This window comes from Cervus elaphus, chromosome 5 (genome assembly GCF_910594005.1).
Source record: "Cervus elaphus chromosome 5, mCerEla1.1, whole genome shotgun sequence".
In the NCBI taxonomy this organism is placed as follows: domain Eukaryota; kingdom Metazoa; phylum Chordata; class Mammalia; order Artiodactyla; family Cervidae; genus Cervus; species Cervus elaphus.
Window position 1 is genome coordinate 68,918,674 of NC_057819.1, and position 20,237 is coordinate 68,938,910.

A 20,237-nucleotide genomic window follows, 5' to 3' on the forward strand; every position below is an offset into this window, starting at 1 on the left:
AGTTGACTTTTACTTCTAAAACTTCACTTTCATCAGTCAAAGGTTCATAAAAACACCCCAGTGTACAGCTGATATTCTGCCTATCAGAAGTAGACAGCCCAAAAGCAGAAAGGTGAGAACAAGAAGCTCTCCCTTCCCAGAAGTCAGGAAACTACTCTCAGCTACCCATTTCTGGCAGCAGGAAGTTGATGCAAGAATAGGAAATAACTAAAGATTTTCAGCTGTACAAGGAACTCTTTATAGAGTTTTTTAAGAATTACATAAAATTGGCAATAGGGGGTAAAAGAAAAGGAAATAACATTAAAAAAAAAAAAAAAAGTTCTAATGAGCCCCAAAGAGAGTTCATTTTTTAAAACACTAGTGGTCAGTGACTTCATTTAAACAGTCCCTGTTGTGAACCTGGCAGTCAAGATTCAGCTATTCAAAGCTTATCTTTCCTTCTGAAAACCAGTATCAACTATTAGCCTGCTTATATGCTAGCTACTGAAATGGTACAACACAAAGAACAAAAGCATACTGTCCACAGCCACACAGTTCACCCCCAAAATGGGACGAACAATTGAATGAAGGGTAAAGCTAAATAATCCTTGAACCAGACAAGGGCACCATACAACCTGCAGGGAAACAGGAGAAACACCTCACAGGCTAAGAAAATGTCAGGGAAGCAATGAAACTTAAGACTACATTCCATCCATTCCCCTCATATAATTATGGCTCAAAGAAGTAAAACAACTGGCAAGGCCAAAGACTTTGTCCCATAACTTGGGTCATCTTCCTCAGGGGAAGGTGAGCTAGGTGTGGGCTTCCCTGTAGTTAAGTGAGTCAGACCTTCATCAACAGGAGCCTACACACACAGAAGTGAAAAACCAGGCTACCGATCCCAGAAGGAGCTGGGGGAAAGGTAAGAGGAATAGGCCTATTAAAAGTCAACCTTTATAGACTTTTCAAAGAAAAAAATATCTCAACATAATCAGACTATTTTTCCTACTTTTATTTCAATGTCACTTAATAACTACCACATTCTACATCCCAATAACTATTTTTCCAACCAGACTGACTGAAACAGCAGGGCCAGACCTGCCAGATTATTCCAACTATGTTTTCTCCCCAAAACTAAATGAAAACCTACTGATTGAAACTGATGTCAGAGCAGCACTAGGAAACAAATCAAATATCCAATATTCAGTTTTACTTTCTCTCATCTTTCTCACTCCAATCCACTCTCCACCCAGCAGCCAGTGTGTTTTGTTCAAAATACAAATCTGATCATGCCACATCCCTGCTTAAAACTCTACAATGGCTTTTCCCATGGCAACTCCTGATAAAGACCAAAATGCAGAAAGCTCTAAGAATGCTGGCCTTCATGAACTCACTTAGCATCCTCTCTTGCCATGATACCCCACCCATCTGATTCCAGCTACCCATTAGCCCCCAGAGGAGCCTGGCTCTCTCCGACCACAAGACTTGGATATTGCCATTCCCTATGCCTAATTTCATTTCCTTATTTCTCTTTTCCTTCTGATCGCAGCATAATTATTCTTATCTTTCCAGGGAATATATCCCTGACCACTGTTATCTATCTTCACAGTCCTCACGGTAGCAGTTACTGCCATTAAAATTTGCAGTAAATTATTTGTATGATTGTTTCATTAATGCCTGCTTCCTACAATCAATCATAAGCCCCATGAAGGCAGCAGCCATGTTTTGGCTCACCATTGTTATCTCCAACACCCAGCAGATGATATTCATTGAATCATGAACTTAATTAAAGAAGAAGCAAACAAATGATGGAACAAAAGAAAGGATCGCCTTTCAAAACATAGCACAGAGATTAAAGGAAAGTTTAAGTCACTCCCTTCTTAGCCCAAGCTTTCAAATATAAGTGCTTTCACAAAGGAAATGATGGAAAAATACATACCTTTCACAAAATGCTAGGAAAATAATACCAAGATTGTTCATTCATACTTCAGTCTTCTAATTAAAAAAGCTACTCATTTTTCACTCAACACTTAAAGTCACTCTTTTCATTGCAGTGACTCAAGTATTTGAGAATACTTTAGCAATGGGCAGGTCACTACTGCCTAAAATCACTAACACTACCACCATCATCATTAAAGAGAGAGTTATATTTTTCTCTATCTAAAAACTTTCCCATATTTCATGCAATGGAAACAAGTAAGCAGGGGTAGAAAGACTGATATCAGACAAAACAGACTTTAGAACAAAATCCTATAATAAAAGACAAAGAATGGCATTATATAATAATAAAGAGATCATTATAAGAAGAGGATGTAATACTCATTAACATATATACACCTAATACAGGAGCGCTTAAATATATAAAGCAAATATTAATAGACACAAAGGGAGATATGATAATAATACAGTAATAGTAGGGGACTTTAACACCCAATTGACATCAGTGGACAGATCATCCAGACCAAAATATCAATAAGGGAACAGCTGTCTTAAATACCACATTGGACGTAATGGATATCTGAAAGACATTTCACCCAAAACACCAAAATGCACATTCTTTTTAATGCATTTAGAATGTTCTCCAGGATAGATCACATGCTAGGCTACAAAACAAGTCTTAAAACTCTGACAAAGATACAAGCCCAACCAAGCAATTTTTCTGACCAGAACAGTGTGACACAAGAAATCAAATACATGGGGAAAGAGGTAGGAAGTATATTCAAGTGGGAGGAGACAAGGGTAAACCTATGGCTGATTCATGTTGATGTTTGGCAGAAACCAACACAGTACTATAAAGTAATTAGCCTTCAAATAAAAACAAATATTTTTTTTAAAAAGAAATCAAATACAAAAGAAAAACTGTGAAAAGCAGAAATACATGGAGACTAAACATGTTACTAAAAAAAAAAAAACAACCAATGAGTCAATAAAGAAATCAAAGAGGAAGTCAGAAAATACCTCAAGACAAATTAAAATGGAAACACAACTTCCCAAAATCTATAGAAGGCAGCAAAAGCAGTTTTAAGAGGGAAGTTTATAGTGATACAGGCCTTACTCAAGAAAACAACCTAATCTACACCTAAAGGAATTAGAAAAAGAATTACAAAGCCCAAAGTCATAAGGAAAGAAATAGTAAAGATCAGAGAAAATATTGAGTAAAACAGAGACACACACAAACCAATGAAACCAAGAGTTGGTTTTCTTTTTTTTTTTTTTGGTTAAAGAAAAATAAAATTGATAAACTTCAGTCAGGCTCACTACCAAGAGAGAATCCAAATAAAAAATTAAAGAGGAGCCCATTATACAGAGTGAAGTAAGCCAGAAAGATAAAGACCAATACAGTATACTAACGCATATATATGGAATTTAGAAAGATGGTAACAATAACCCTATATGCAAAACAGAAAAAGAGACACAGATGTACAGAACAGAATTTTGGACTCTGTGGGAGAAGGCGAGGGTTGGATGTTTCGAGAGAACAGCGTTGAAACATGTATATTATCTAGGGTGAAACAGATCACCAGCCCAGGCTGGATGCATGAGACAAGTGCTCGGGCCTGGTGCACTGGGAAGACCCAGAGGAATCGGGTGGAGAGGGAGGTGGGAGGGGGGATCGGGATGGGGAATACATGTAAATCCATGGCTGATTCATGTCAACGTATGACAAAAACCACTACAATATTGTAAAGTAATTAGCCTCCAACTAATAAAAATAAATGAAAAAAAAAATTAAAGAGGAGAAATAACAATCCATACCACAGAGATACCAAAAAAATCTTAAGAGAAATAGTCATATAGTTAATAGTTATATACTAACAAATTAGATAACCTAGTAGAATGGACAAATTTCTAAAAACATACAACCTTCAAAGACTGAATTAAGAAAAATCAGACAATTCAACAGTGAAACTGAATCTGTGAAAAAAAAAAAAAAAAACTTTCAGCAAAAAAAAAGTCCAAGACATGATGGCTTCACAGAAGAATTCTACCAAATATATCAAGAAGAAAGAGCTAATACCTATCCTTCTCAAATTATTCCAAAAAACTGAAAAGAATGGAACACTCCCAAATTGATTCTATGAGGACACCATTACCCTGATAACAAAACCAGAAAAAGACACTACAAAAAAAGAAAATTATAAGCTAATATCTCTGATGAATATAGAAGAAAAATATCCTCACAAAGTATTAGCAAATCAAATTCAACAATATAAATAGGATCACATACCATGAATAAGTGGAATTTATTCCATGGATGTAAAGATGGTTTAATATCCATAAGTCAATGTGATATATCACATTAACAAAAGGAAGGATAAAATTCACATGATCACCTCAACAGATGCAAAAAAGTGTATTTGACAAAATTCAACATCTATTCAATATAAAAAAATCTCAGCAAAGTGGGTAAAGAAACATATCTCAACATAATGAAGGCAATTTATGATAAATCCTCAGCCAATGATTAAAGCTGAAAGCTTCTCTAAAATTAGTGACAAGAATGTTCACTCTTGCTACTTCTATTTAACATAGTATTGTAAATCCTAGTCACAGCAATTAGAAAAGAGAAATAAAAAGACTCTAAATTGGAAGGCAAGAGGTAAAACTGTTACTACTTGCAGCTGACATGATGCTATACACAGAAAATCCTAACATCTCAACACCAATAAAACATGAAAACTAATAAATGAATGCAGTCAAGTTGCAGGAAAGAAGATATCTCTGTTGCTTTTCTATACAGTAATAATGAACTATCAGACAGGGAAAGTAAGAAAATAAATTCATTTAAAATCATACCAGTCTCCATTTAATAAGGAAACCAGTCATACTGAATGACCGGTCCTTCCTACCCCAGTATCTTAGCAACAGCCCTGTTTCTAAACAAACATATTCTGAAGTGTGTATGGACTGGGGGCGGGAGGGGGGGGCACCTGAACTCAAGACAGCACCATACCTCCAGTCCAAATACAGTTGAGGGAGTACTTTCAAGATGGCAGAAGAGTAAGATGAGATCACCTTCCTCCAGACAAACACCTCAAAAATACATCTGCATATGAACAACTCCTTCAAAACACCTTCTGAACACTGGCAGAAGAACCCAGACTTTACAGCTCATCTTCACAGAATGAGGCAGGGTAAAAGATAAAAGAAAAAAAGAGACAAAGGAATTTGGGACGAGGACTTGGGCCTTGGGGAGGTAGCATAAAGAAGGAAAGGTTTCCACACACATGGAAACCCCCTCCCAAGGACAAACTAGGAGAACTTTGGAGCCTCAGAGGGGAGTGCAACAGCAGGTGCTTAAAAGGCAAAACAGAATTCAGCACAGAGATCAGTGCTGACCAGCACTTCCCAGCATGAAACATATGTCTACATGGCCACTGGTGAGAGGAGGCTGGGTACTGAGGGTTAGGCTTCAGTGGTCGGGTCCTAAGAAGAGCACTGGAGCGGACTCCTGTGAAGATACTCTGAAGAGGGTAGTGCAGCAAAGCTGAGAATCCAGGGAAAAGCCTGCACCTGCTGGAGAAGCAAGGGATCATTGTCACAGGGACACAATAGCTCTGCCAGCACAAAGACAGGAGGACTTGACCTTGGCAAGCGTCATAGATGAGAGAAGCCATGGCTATGAACTGCAACCCCAGAGGCAGAAATGTTGACTAGCCGCCACCAAAGAAGGGAACAAGTACTAGAGGCAGGACTAGCCACGACTTCAACTTGCAATCCCAGAGGAGGAATGCAGGCCACTTGGCCACCACCAAGTGTACCAGGGGCAGTGGAAAAGACATCACTGTGGTCCCAAACCACCAAGCTATGAGCAGGCACAGGTCAGTTTCCACACATTCCTGGAAGCCTATGCAGATATGCTCTGCCAAGGGACCCACAACACAGGGCCAATTGCCCTGAGGGAGCACATGACCTGCCTCAGACTGCAAGCTTCCCCCAGGACTCAGCAACAGCAGGCACACCTCACAAACCCCAATTGTGTCTCTTGCACCCCTCCATCTCCTCAGCCTGAGTAAACAGCTGAACCCTAGTAAGTAGCAACTTCCAGCCCCTCTTGTGTGGGCAGCAAACAGACACAGGAGGGCAGCCTACAAGCAGAGGTGGGTCCAAAATCAAAGCTGAGCACCAGGGGCTCTGTTATCTAAGAGGAAAGGAATTTCTTCCTGCAGCCACAGGTACAGCACATTAAATCCCCACGATGAGTTTGAGCCTGTGGACTTTGGGACCAATTGTCGACTTTGGAAGCAACTACAAGCTGCTGTAAGACCAGATCTGAGTCTGAGCTGACCCCACAGCACCCACAGCAGGTCCAGAGAACTTCCTAGAAACACTGGAGGACTTTCTGAGTCAGCAGATTGGCGGGAACTCACTGTGTGATGAGGACAATGGAGGACATTCTTCTTACTACTACTCTCTCTGTATACATAAATAATTTTTCTTCTGTCTTTTTCATACTGTTCCATTGTTACTCCTTTTTCACTATTCCTTTAATTTTGGTTTTACTTATTCCTCTTTTAAATGTGTCTATTTTAAAATTATTTTATTTCTATTTTTACAGTACTCTCATCATATTGCATTTTTACCCATGTTTTTGGTTTGGTATTTTCACTAGTCTAATTTTAAGTATTTGTTTTCACTTATGGATTTATCGACTTGACTATTCTCTTTCATTTTTTGGTTCCTGTGTCCATTCTTTTTTTCTCTCTCTCCCCTGTTCTCCTCGTGAGTGTGTGAGTTTATTTAGCTGTTTCTTTGACCAATTCTCACGGGGTTTAGTTCGTCCGTTCCTTGTATAACTGTTAACTTCCTTTTATTTTTCTGTATTTTCTTCTTTCTTTTATTTTTCTTTTTAAGTCCCTTTTTTCCTCCTTCTCTTCTGTGCTGTGCAGCTTGTGGAGTCTTGGTGCTACAGTAAGGCATTGGGCCTGGACCTCTACAGTGGGAGACCCAAGTCCACGATGTTGGACCACCAGAGAACTCCCAACCCAGTGGAATATTAATTGGCAAGAGCTCTCCCAAAGGTTTCCATCTCAACACTAAGACCATGACCCACCCAACAGCCAGCAAGCTCCAAAGCCAGATGCCTCACATCAAATCATTACCAAAACAGGAACACAACCCTGCCCATTAGCAGACAGGCTGCCCACAGACATATCAAGCCCACAGATATCCCAAAACACAACAATGGAAACAGCACTGCCCTTCAGAGAGACAGTATCCAGCTCTAATCACAACAACACAGGCACTAGTTCACTCAACCAGGAAACCTTCACAAAAGCAGAATAAGTGATGAAGAAGAATGAATAAGTGAGCTGGAAGATAGAATAGTGTAAATAACTGAAGCATAGCAGAATAAAGAAAACCTAATGAAAAGAAAGGAGGACAGCCTCATAAACCTCTAGGACAACATTAAATGCACCAACATTTGAACTAGAGGGATACCAGAAGAGAAAAAGAGAATGAAAAAATATCTGAGGAGATTATAGTCTAAAACTTCCCTAAGGTGGGAAAGGAAAAGAGCCACCCAAGTCCAGGAAGCTCAGCGAGTCCCGTACAGGATAAACCCAAAGAGAAACACGCCAGACACACATTAATCAAATCACAAAAACCAAACACAAGGAAAAAATATTAAAGCAGAAAAGTAAAAGCAATAAATAACATATAAGGGGATCCCCATAAGAATAACAGCAGATATTTCAACCAAACTCCACAGGCCAAAATGGAGTGATAGGCTATACTTAAAGTGATGAAGGGAAAAAATCTACAACCAAGATTACTGTACCCAACGATGATCTCATGCAGATTAGATGAACAAATCAGAAGTTTTACAGATACCCAAAAGTTAAGAGAATTCAGCACCACCACACCAGCCAACAAATGCTAAAGGAACTTCTCTAGAGAGGAAACACAAGAAAAAGAAAAGAATACAAAAACAAACCCAAAACAATAAAGTGAAAGGTAAAAGGATCATATATATCATTACTTTAAATTTAAACGGATTAAATGCTCCAACCAAATGACATACACTGGCTGAATGCAAACAGAAACAAGAACTATATGCTGTCTACAGAGACCCACTTCAGAGCTGGGGTCACATACAGACTGAAAGTGAGGGACTGAAAAGATTCCATGCAAAAGGAAAACAAAAGAAAACGTAGCATCAATACTTGCATCAGGTAAGAATAGACTTTTAAACAAAGACCATTATAAGAGACAAGGAAGGACACTACATAATCATCAAGGAATCAAGCAAAGAAGAAACAGGAGCACCACAATACATTAAGGAAAATGCTAACAACTATAAAAGGGGAAGTAAGACAGTAACACTATAATACTAGGGGACTTTAATGCCCCACTCACACCAATGGAGATTATCCAGGAAATTAATAAGGGAACACAAACTTTAAATGACACATGGACCAATTAGACTGAACTGACATCTACAAGAATTTCATCTAAGAATAACAGAATTCAGTTTAGTCTCAAGTGCACATGGAACATTCTCCAAGACAGATTACATCTTGGATCACAAATCAAGTCTGGGTAAATTTAAAAAGCCTGAAATTATATCCAGCATTTTTTCTGACTACTATGCTGTAAGGTTAAATATCAACTAAAGTAAATAAACTGTAAAATACAAACACATGGAGGCTAAACAATACGCTTCTGAATAACCAAGAGATCACTGAAGAAATCAGAGGAAATCAAAGAATACCTAGAAAGAAATGACAATGAAAACATGACAACTCAAAACCTATGTGAGAGTAAAGGCAGTGCTGAGAGGGAAGTTTATTAGCAATACAGGCCTACTTCAAAAAACAAGGAAAATGTCAAATAAACAACCTAACTTTGCACCTACAGGAACAAGAAAAACAAAAAACTCCTTTTTAATAGAAAGGGAAAACATCATGAACATCAGAGCAGAAATAAACAAAAAAGAAATGAAGGTGACAATACCAAAGGTCACTAAAACTACAATGCGATTCTTTCAGAAGACAAACAAAAGTGACAATCTATTATCCAGACTCATCAAGATAAAAAGGGAGAAGACTCAAATCAATAAAACAAAAGATTTAAAAAGAAGTTACAACAGACAACACAGAAATACAAAAGATAAGATCACTACAAGCAATAAAATGGACAACATGGAAGAAATGGACCTATTATCAGAAAAGTATATTCCTCCAAGACTGAATCAGGTGGTGATGGTTTAGTTGCTAAGTCGTATCTGACTCTTGCAACCCCATGGACAGTAGCCTGACGGGCTCCTCTGGCCATGGGATTCTCCAGGCAAGAATACTGGAGTGGGTTGCCATTTCCTTCTCCAGACTGAATCAGGAAGAAATAGAAAATATGAAAAGATGAATCGCAAGCATTGAAATTGAATCTATGATCAAAAATCTTCCAACAAACAAAAGCCCAGGGCCAGATGGCTTCACAGGTGAATTCCATCAAATATTTAGAAAAGAACTAACATGTACCCTGCTCAAATTGTTCCAGAAAATAACAGAGGACCCAGACTCATTCTATGAGGCCACCATCATCCTGATGACCAAAATCAGACAAAGATACCATAAAAATATTATAGGCCAGCATCACTGATGAACATAGATGCAAAAACCCTCAACAAAAATCCTACAAACAGAATCCAACAACACGTTTAAAAGGATCACACAACATGATCAAGTAGAGTTTATCCCATGCATCCAAGGATTTGTCAATATACACAAATCAATCAATGTGATGCACCATATGAACAAACTGAAAGATAAACATATGATCATCTCAATACAGGCAGGAAAAGCTTTTGACAAAATTCAACAACCATTTATGATTTTTAAAAAATCTTCAGAAAATTGGCACAGAAGGAACCTACCTCAATATAATAAAGGCCACATAAAACAAATCCACAAAAACATTATTCTCAATGGTGAAAAACTGAAAGCAATTCCTCTAAGATTAGGAACAAGACAAGGGTGTCCACTCTCACCACTATTATTCAATATAGTTTTGAAAAGTCCTAGACACAGCAATCAGAGAAGAGAAAGAATTAAAGGGAATCTGTATTGGAGAAGAAAACTCTCATTGTTTGCATGTGACATGACACTACACAGAAAAACCCCAGGTTTGCAACCAGAAAACTACCAGAACTAATCAATGAATACAGTAAAGTTACAGAACATAAAACTAATACAGAGAAATCCCTTGCATTTCTGTACACTAACAATGAAAAATCAGAAAGAGAAGTTAAGGGAACAATTCCATTTACCACTGCAACAAAAGAGTAAACTATCTAGGAATAAACCTACCTAAAGAGACAAAAGATCTGCATACAGAAAACTGTAAGACACTGATGAAAGAAATCAAAGATGATACAAACAGATGGAGAGATATACCATGTTCTTGGATTGGAAGAATCAACATTATGAAAATGACTGTACTTCTTAAAGCAATCCAGATTCATTGCAATCTCTATCAAAATGCCAGTGGTATTTTTCACAGAACTAAAACAAAAAAATTCACAACTTATATGGAGTCACAGAAGACCCCAAATTGCCAGAGCAATCTTGTCAAAGAAAAATGGAGCTGGAGGAATCAAGCTTCCCGACTTCAGCCTATACTACAAAGATTCAGCCATTAAGACAGTATGGTACTGGCATAAAAACAGAAATACAAACTAATGGAACAAGACAGTAAGCCCAGAGATAAACCTACACACCTATGGGCACCTAATCTTTGATTAAAATAGCATTAATATAATAATGGAGTAAAGTTTCTTCAATAAGTGGTGCTGAGAAAACTGAACAGCTCCATATAAAAGAATGAAATTAGGACACTTCCTAACACCATATACAAAAATAAACTCAAAATGGCTTAAAGACTTAAATGTAAGATCAAAAACTATACAGTTCTTAGAGGAAAACATTGGCAGTGCATGTTTTGACATAAATCACAGCAAGATCCTCTTTGACCCATCTCATAGGGTAATGGAAATAAAAACAAAAATAAACAAATAGGACCTAATTAAACTTCAAAGCCTTTGCACCGCAAAGGAAACAATAAATAAGATTAAAATCAACCCTCAGAATGGGAGAGAATAATTACAAATGAAGCAACTGACAAAAGATTAATCTCCAAAGTATATAAGCAGTTCATATAGCTCATTATCAGAAAAACAAACAGCCCAATCAAAAAGTGGGCAGAAGGCCTAAACAGACATTTCTCCAAAGAAGACATACATATGGCCAATAAACATTTGAAAAGATGTTCAACATCACTCATTATTAGAAAAATGCAAATCAAAACTACAATGAGGTTACACTACCTTATACCAATCTGAATGACCAGCATCAAAAAAAACTAGAAACAATAAATGCTGGAGAGGATGTGGAGAATAGGGAAGTCTCTTAAACTGTTAGTGGGAATGCAAACTGACACAGCCACCATGGAGAGTGATACGGAGATTCCTGTAAAACTAGGAATAAAACCACCATATGACCCATCAACCCCACTACTGGACATATACCCTGAGAAAACCATAATTCAAAAAGACACATGCACCCCAGTGTTCACTGCAGCACTATCTACAGTAGCCAGGACATGGAAGCAACCTAGATAAGAAGTGATACATATATAAAACAGAGTAGTATTCAGCCATAAAAAAACAAATTTGAGTCAGCCATAGTGAGATGGATGAACCTAGAGCCTATGATAGAGTGAATTAAATCAGAAAGAAAAAACAAATATCATATATCAGCACATATATATGGAATCTAGAAAAACATTACTGACGAAGAATCTATTTACAGAGAAGAAAGAGATTCAGATGTAGAGAACAGACTGGCGGACACAGTGGGAGAAGGAGAGAGGGCAAATTGGCAAAGCAGCATTGACATATATACAGTATTATGCATAAAACAGATAACTAGTGGGAAGCTGCTGTATTAAAGAGACAGTCCAGCCTGGTTGGTGCTCTGTGACGATCTAGAAGGCTGGACTAAAGGTTTGAGAGAGGCTCAAGAGGGAGGGTAGACATATATATGTGTGTGTGTGATTCTCGTTGTATGTATGACTGATTCTCGTTGATGTACCACAAAGACCACCTCAAGATTATAAAGCGATTGTCCGCCAATAAAGATAAAAATAAATTAATTAAATAAAATCACTCCAAAAAAATAAAATGCCTAAGAATAAACTTAACCAAGGAGGTAAAAAAGTTACACTCTGAAAATTATGAAATACTGACAAAACAAAAAGAAATAGATGATACAAAGAAATAAAAGATATCCCATGTACATAAGTTTTGAAGAATTAATATTGTTAAAATGCTCACATCATCAAAAGCAATCTATAAATTTAATTCAATCCCTATCAAAATACTCATGACGTTTTTCATAGAACTAGAGTATATAATCCTAACATTTACATGGAACCACAAAGACCGTGCACAGCCAAAGCACTCTTGAAGAAAAAAAAAAAAGAACAAAACTGGAAGTATCACACTCCCTGACTAAAAGGCTATCATCATCAAAACAGCATGGTACTGGCACAAAATCAGATACATAGATCAATGGAACAGAATAAAGAGTCCAGAAGTAAAGTCATGCATCTATGGTCAATCTACAACAAAGGAGGGAGGAATACACAAAGTATAAAAACCAGTCTCTTCCACAAGTGGTGCTGGGAAAACTGAACAGTTAACATGTAGAAGAATGAAATTAGAACAGTTTCTCATACTGCATACAAAAGTAAACTAAAAAATGGAGACCCAAAACCATAAAACTCCTAGGAAAAAACATAGGTAGAATACTCTTTGACACAAATTGTTAAAATATGTTTTCGATCTGTTTTCTAATGCAAAGGAAACAAAAGTAAAAATAAACAAACAGAATCTACTTTTACTTAAAAGCTTCTGCACAGCAAAAGAAACCACTGACATAATAAGACAACCTGCTGAATGGGAGAACATATTTGCAAACGATACATCTGATAAGCTGCTGTCATTTATATAAATACTTTAACAGCTCATACAATAGCAAAAACCTGATTAAAAAATGAGCAGAAAGTCTGAATATACATTTTCTAAAGAAGATATACAGATGGTTAAAAGACACATGAAAAGATGCTAAACATTGGTAATTTTCATAGAAAAGCAAAACAAAACCATTTTTTGTTTTGTGAAATGAGAGATCATTTCACACCTGTAAAAATGGCTACCACCAAAAAGTCTACAAATAACAAATGTTGGCAAAGATGTGGAAAAAAGGAAACACTCCTACACTGTTGGTAGGAATATAACTTGATACAGTCACTATAGAAAACACTATGGAGGTTTCTCAAAAACTTGAAAATAGAATTACTAGCAAGTCCACTCCTGGGTACACATCTGAAGAAAATGAAAACACTAATTCGAAAATGCATGCATTTGAATGTTCACAGCATTATTACTCATAATAACCAAGACATAGAAGCAGCTAAAGTGTCCATAACAGCTGAATGAATAAAGAAGATGTGTTTTATCTATACAACGGAATACTGGATGGTGGTGATATATATATGTGCGTGCTCGGTCACGTTCAACTCTTTGCAACCCTCTTTGTAGCCCACCAGGCTCCTCCGTCCATGGGATTTTCCTGGCAAGAATCCTGGAGAGGGTTGCCATTTCCTCCTCCAGGGGATCTTCCCAACCCAGGGATCAAACCGTGTCTTTTGCATTGCAGGCAGAATCTTTACTACTGAGCCACCAGGGAAGACCCCACAATGGAATACTACTCAGTCATACAAAAGAATGCGATTCTGCCATTGACAACAACATGGATGGACCTAGAGGGTGTTATATAAGCTAAGGGAAGTAAGTCAGACAAAGAAAAATATTCTACATTTTAACTTATATGTGGAATTTAAAAAAGAAAACAAACTAGTGAATATAGCAAAACAAAAACAGACTCAGGTATAGAGAAGAGACTGGTGGTTACCAGTGGGGAAAAGGAGGGGAGAGAAGGGATTGAGGTAGGGGATGAGAAATACAAACTAGTATGTATAAAATGGACAGCCTACATATTGTACAGCACAGGGAAATACAGTCATTGCTTTGTAGACTTTAAATGGAGTATAATCTATACTGTTGAGTCTCTATGTTGTATACCTGAAACTAATAACATATTATAAATTAACCATTCAATTAAAAGAATTTTATTAAAAGTTTTCTTTTCATATGCTTTGCAATGATGTTAGAAACCCTAGACTAGCGAGTCCAACAGAAATATAATGCAAGTCAGAATTTTCTAGTAATCCCATTTAAAAATAAACAACTAAAATTAATTTAATAGAATTAAGTAGAATTCTATTTAACCCCAAATATCCAATATTATAGAGGAATAAAAATCATTTCAAAATGTAATATTTTTAAAACTTATATTTTACATTTTTTTGTAATAAGTCTTGAAAATCCATTATGTATTTTCCATTTACAGAACATCTCAATTCAGACTAGCCAACCATGACTAGTGGCTTCCATATTGGACAGAGCAGCCTTATACCATTCACACTTCTGATAAATTACTTGCTCTTTTCCTTCCTTTAAAAAGCTTGCAGAAAAAGCTTTAAATGTTCTCTGTAGCAAACAATGCAATAATGAGGGACAGGGAATATATTCACTATGCGCTATATGCTAAGTTGCTTCAGTCAGTCTGATTCTGTGCAATCCTATGAACTGTAGACTGCCAGGCTCCTCTATCCATGAGAAGAATACTTCTCTTCCAGAGAAGAATACTGGAGTGGGTTGCCATTTCCTTATTCAGGGGATCTTCCTGACCCATGGATTGAACCCACATCTCTTAAGTCTCCTGCAATGGCAGGCAGGTTCTTTACCACTATCACCACCTGGGGGTACTCCTATACACAACTGAAAAATAAAGGCATGTTAAAGTAATAGTACCTTCTTAATTCATTCATGACTTTAAAAGCTTTCTTCATATGCCAAGGATTCACTGTCACCGGGCAGTGTTTTTCAGTATTATCATCTTTTGAATCGAGAGGCTTCTGATGACCCTGATTTGTGCATCTGTACATAAGGGAAAATAACAAAACACAGAAAAAGATCTTATTAAAGATAGTTTAGTTCAGACTTATCAGGTTACAAGAGATACAATGAACACACCTCTCCCCCACTTACTTAGAGGAAGTCTCACAGTATATTCCAACAAAGGACTAAACGACAATTCAGAACACTTTCTGATGGTCACTGGGATTTTAACAAAAAAAGAAGGTAATTACCTTCCTGGTGTCAAAACTCTCTCAAAGATGAGCACAGAAAATTCAGTAAAATGGTTCAGCAGATACCTTCAAAAGAAATGCTGAGAAATGATCTTCCCTGTTGGAAATTAACCTGCTTTTACATTCTGCAGTAGGCCTATTTACAAACCAAGACAGGAACTAGTTCATATTTTATACATACTTCAGAAGCTTAGAATCTGAACTGAACTTTGTTCTCCATTGCAAGGTTATTTACCACATATATTTCAGACCTACTTTAATTCTTCACTGAGCATTAACTTACAGGCAGCCTCTGTACTATATTTTTTTTCATTGTTTCTTTAATCCTCATAACTCTGTAAGCTAATTACTATTATTATCACCAAAAAACATATAAAGAGACTGAGGCAAAAATAATTTGGGCAACTTGGTAAATGGTAGAGCTGGACAAGAGTGTGGCCAGTTTGACTCTCAAGTCCATTCTTTTCACTGATGTTAGATACCATTTCCTGCATTAAGCAGTGGATAGTTAATTCCATAGTTGTATGTGTAATTTGTTAAGAGTACAAAGCTATTAGTATGGCTGTGTAAATTATTCTTTCAAGATCTGGGAACCAAAAAATTAACAAATAAAATCAGGGTGCCATTGTGGGGAGGATTAACCACATATGGGCAGACACAAGAAACGTTTTGAGATGGTTGCACAGCTCTAGAAATTTACTAAGATCACAATTATAATGGTTGAATTTTATGGTATGTAAATTATACCTTAATAAAGCTATTAAATAAAAAAATGAGGATACCAAATTAAGCTTAAAAAAATTCATTCTTGTATATACATCACACACAGAACAAAAGGCAAACATCATTAGTATTACACCATTTCTCTTCATGCCTCTTCCTTTCCTAATGATAATTCATTCTTTAAATATTATTTTATTAATTCAGCATCTAATTTTTGGCACTATGTACCAAGCACTATTCTAGGCAGTAGGCCCTAGGAATATTTCAACAAATAAAACAAAATTCCTGTCTTCATGGAATTTGTAGTTGGGGGTGGGGGGGCGCGTAATGATATACAAAACAGACCAGTATACAGCATATTAGAAAATAAGAACTTTGGAAAAAAGAAAATGTGTCAGGTAAAAGAGTCAGGAATATGGGGATGATGGACCTTATGGTATTAAATAGGGTGGTCAGGGCAGGCTGAATTGAGAACTGAGATTAGAACAAGGACCAGAAGGTGGGAAATGGCCAAGACGGAAGGAATAACTAGAGCAAAAAGGCCACTATGCACCTCATGTGTTCCAGGATGTGAGAGCAGGGCTGGAGAATGGAGCGCAGATTGTGTGTCTACTCCAAGGCCTCGTATATGTGTGTGTGTGTCTACTCTGAGGCCTCGTGTATGTGTGTGTGTGTGTGTGTCTACTCTGAGGCCTCATGTATGTGTGTGAACACACAGAGGGATGAGTTACACCTGGCCTAAGAGAAAGAGCTAGTAAGTCTAGAAGCCAAGAGAGAAAGAACATCCAGATATAACAGAGCAAAGTGGGGACACTCCTAATAATATGAGACATAGTCTCACAATGCCATTTCTACCACTACTTCATTACGAAAACAGTAGGAAAAGAAAAAATTATGTAGATACATCCAACCTACACAAACTTTCTTACCATGTAACACTGAATACCCACATGTGTAGCAAGTTGACAATATTTATATATGCTTCAAGTTTAATTACTTAAGCTTACAACAGAGGGAAAACACAATATTGAGGACTGGCAGAACTATCACATAAGGCCTTTCAATGCCCACAATGGAAACAAAAGCAACTCTGCCCTACAAAGAAGATCATTAAGAGTCATGAGTATTTATATTTGCTAAGAAATTTGAATTAAAACTTACTGCATTAAAGAATTCACTTTAAGACAGATACCATTCAACAACCAATGTCTATATTGCTGCTTTCTTAAAGCTATTTTTAGCTCTTGCTTTTCTACTGTATTCCAGAAACTTTGCAAAGAAAAGATTCTGTTCAAAAGCTTAAAGGAATAAATAAGGAATAACACTGCTTCTTTTAAGTGTTGTCTGTACTGAAAGCCCCTTTCAAATGCAGAACCCTGCCAGAGGTCTATATTTCTGACACTAAACTCCTTTCCACAATTTTCTAATTCTATTTGATTTTGTGTCAGATGGTCTCTGGTTCAGAAGTAGAACTGAGTAACAGAAAATGACACAACATGTCTAAAACTACAAATGCAGAAGAAGAACATCCACTAGGAAGCAGTCAAATAGGAGGGAAAGGTTTACCTTTTAAGTTACATTATAAGTGCAGATGGAGTAGGAAATAGCAACCCACTCCAGTATTCTTGCCTGGAAAATTTCCATGGACAGAGGAGCCTGGCGGGCTGCAGTCCATGGGGTCACAAAGAGTCGGACACAACTGAGCACACACACACAAGTGCAGTCACACCTTCTCCCTGCTTCCCGTGAGAAGCAAAGTGCTAACCTTTTCCAGAAAAGCTCCTCACTACGAAAACCTTTAAAGAATCTGAAGGAGATGCTTTTTCCAACTCTACATCCCATAACCAGTGTTAAAATTACCCAGCAGCCTGTTGTTACAACACATACTCTACAACCGTTGAGGTTTCAAGGGTTTGGATACCAGAACACTTCTAACAGACAATCCTGAAGCCTTCCTTCCACGACTAACTCTTCTACAAACTCCCAGCTGTAGGCAAGGTTGGCTTCTCAGACCACCTTTCTAACTCTGCTTAAGAACATACTACTGCCAATAACTGATTCTCAGAGAGGAGGCCAATAAAGACTTTTATATGGGTTGTCTCTTTCAAACAGGATTCCAAAATCAAGCAAAGGTTTAAACCTACTGCAAAAATTTTGAGGAAATCTGTGAAATAACATAGTTTCCTTAGATGCATATTATTTTTTCTGGAATAGCACTTTCCAGGGAGAAGGAAATGGCAACCCACTCCAGTATTCTTGCCTGGAGAATCCCATGGACAGATGAGCCTGATGGGCTGTTGTCCATAGGGTCGCACAGAGTCGGACATGACTGAAGTGACTTAGCGGCAGCAGCAGCATTTTCCAGTGAAGGATGGAGGGGATAGAAGGACTACATGACCCAAGCAATTTTTCTAAACTACACATAATCATCCTTCTTCCTGCGAAGATTCAGGCAAGTCCCTTTTACAGGTCTAAGTATACCAGAATGACAGCATCTCCAGGAATAGAGGTGAAAGGCAGCTATGTATAATTAAAAAAAAAAAAGGCAGGGCGGGGGGTGTGATGTAATATGCCCCACCATCCACTTACCTCCCACCACAGGACAATCATCTCAGATTGAGAACAAACACATTAGGAAATAGTGGTTGTTTACGTTTTCAAGGTTTTTTTTCGGTGGAAATAATGCCGTAAGTCACGTGAGTGATGCAGCTGAAAAATTTAACAGTGGACCAGACATTTTCACATTCAAGACAAATACTCAGCTCCTAGGTAGCCACTATCTTTGCTCTTTCCTTTGCCTGTTCACCTCCAAAGATGCAAGATTCCCCTGCCTGCAATGTCACCCACCATTACTCGCAAATTTCTGCCAAGTTCACGTCAGTAGCTGTTGTTCTCAAAGTCACCATCCATGCTGTACTGCTATGAAGTTTGTCCATTACTTTATACCTCTTCTATTTTCTCTTCTGTCTTCTAAGTACACTTGCATTCAGAAACTGATTACCGTAAGAACACTGCTCCCATAACAAGTCCAGGATATGAGAAGTAGAGACGCAACCATAACTCTCATTTTAACATATGTTATGCCGCTATATAGTTTCCCAACAAAATACCCTCACACCCTTCACCTCACCCAAATAAACACATTTTACTTAGAGGCTGTAAAAGCGGAAGGCTTTCTCCACCGGAAACATTCTGGTTTGTGGTAGAGTTGTGCTTTCAGTTTTTGCAATTAGGTACAGGCAAAAAAAACATGCTCCACAAATTTTCTTCAAGTGCTTAGAATTTAAACTTTTATTAGGTACATACCCAGCAGACTATCCGTAATCTATGAACATATGCTCATATTAGAAAATAGTTAACATCTGCCCTACAGACATGTAAGAACTTGAGTTAGACCTTCAGGACGGAGACTTTCAGAACTGATTATGAAGCATCATGTGATTAAAAAACGCCTCCCATCCAGTCACAGAACACCTTACATACAACATCATAACAAAGGCACTGAATACATCTGCATAGTAGATACACTGCTAAAAGTTATGTTTCCAATTTCCCAGAGCAAGAAAGAAAAAGTCTAGGGAAGCTGACAATGCCCAACTTTACTAATGGCTTACCACTTAAACCAAAGTGCTGACCCTCTTGGAGCGACAGAATGGAGGCTTACACACTGCCCTGTACTCCCCCAGGATGTGGTGTGCAAAACACCCACAGGATGTGAATGGGACTCTTAGGTGGAGAGGTGAAGGAAGCTCTCAGATCAAAAGACAATAAGCTGTAAAATCCTCTGCTTCAGTTCAACCTCGCTCCCTCTCCCACTTTCCCTCTTACCCACATGACAAACAAGAGCACAAGCAAGCACTTTTTGTCCCTGACAGTGACTACGACCAGAAAAGTGACCAGGGTAAAAAGCGCCCTGCCTTCCGCAAGATCAGTCTTATTTTAAATAGTGTATTATAAACAATTAACAAAGTTACTGTCAGAGTGGGATATATGTGAGATGCTAAAATTGGGAAGCGTATACAATGGAGAAAACACAATCTCTTTAACAAGTGGTGCTGGGAAAACTGGTCAACCACCTGTAAAAGAATGAAACTAGAACACTTTCTAATGCCATACACAAAAATAAACTCAAAATGGATTAAAGATCTAAATGTAAGACCACAAACTATAAAACTCCTAGAGGAAAACATAGGCAAAACACTCTCCGACATAAACCACAGCAGGATCTTCTATGACCCACCTCCCAGAATATTGGAAAT

The 20,237-nt window shown here is 37.6% G+C and overlaps 1 protein-coding gene across 2 annotated transcripts in view; it reads right to left on the bottom strand.

The window, feature by feature from the left end:
* KLHL2 (kelch like family member 2) overlaps positions 1-20,237 on the bottom strand; it is a 154,854-nt gene that overhangs the window by 127,219 nt on the left and 7,398 nt on the right. The window contains exon 2 of one of the 2 annotated variants that reach the window (XM_043902692.1): positions 14,918-15,043. The exons of the other annotated variant lie outside the window; for it this stretch is intronic. Coding sequence (XP_043758627.1) covers positions 14,918-15,043 — 126 coding nt within the window. The remainder of the gene's footprint in view (positions 1-14,917; positions 15,044-20,237) is intronic. 2 annotated transcript variants of the gene reach the window in all.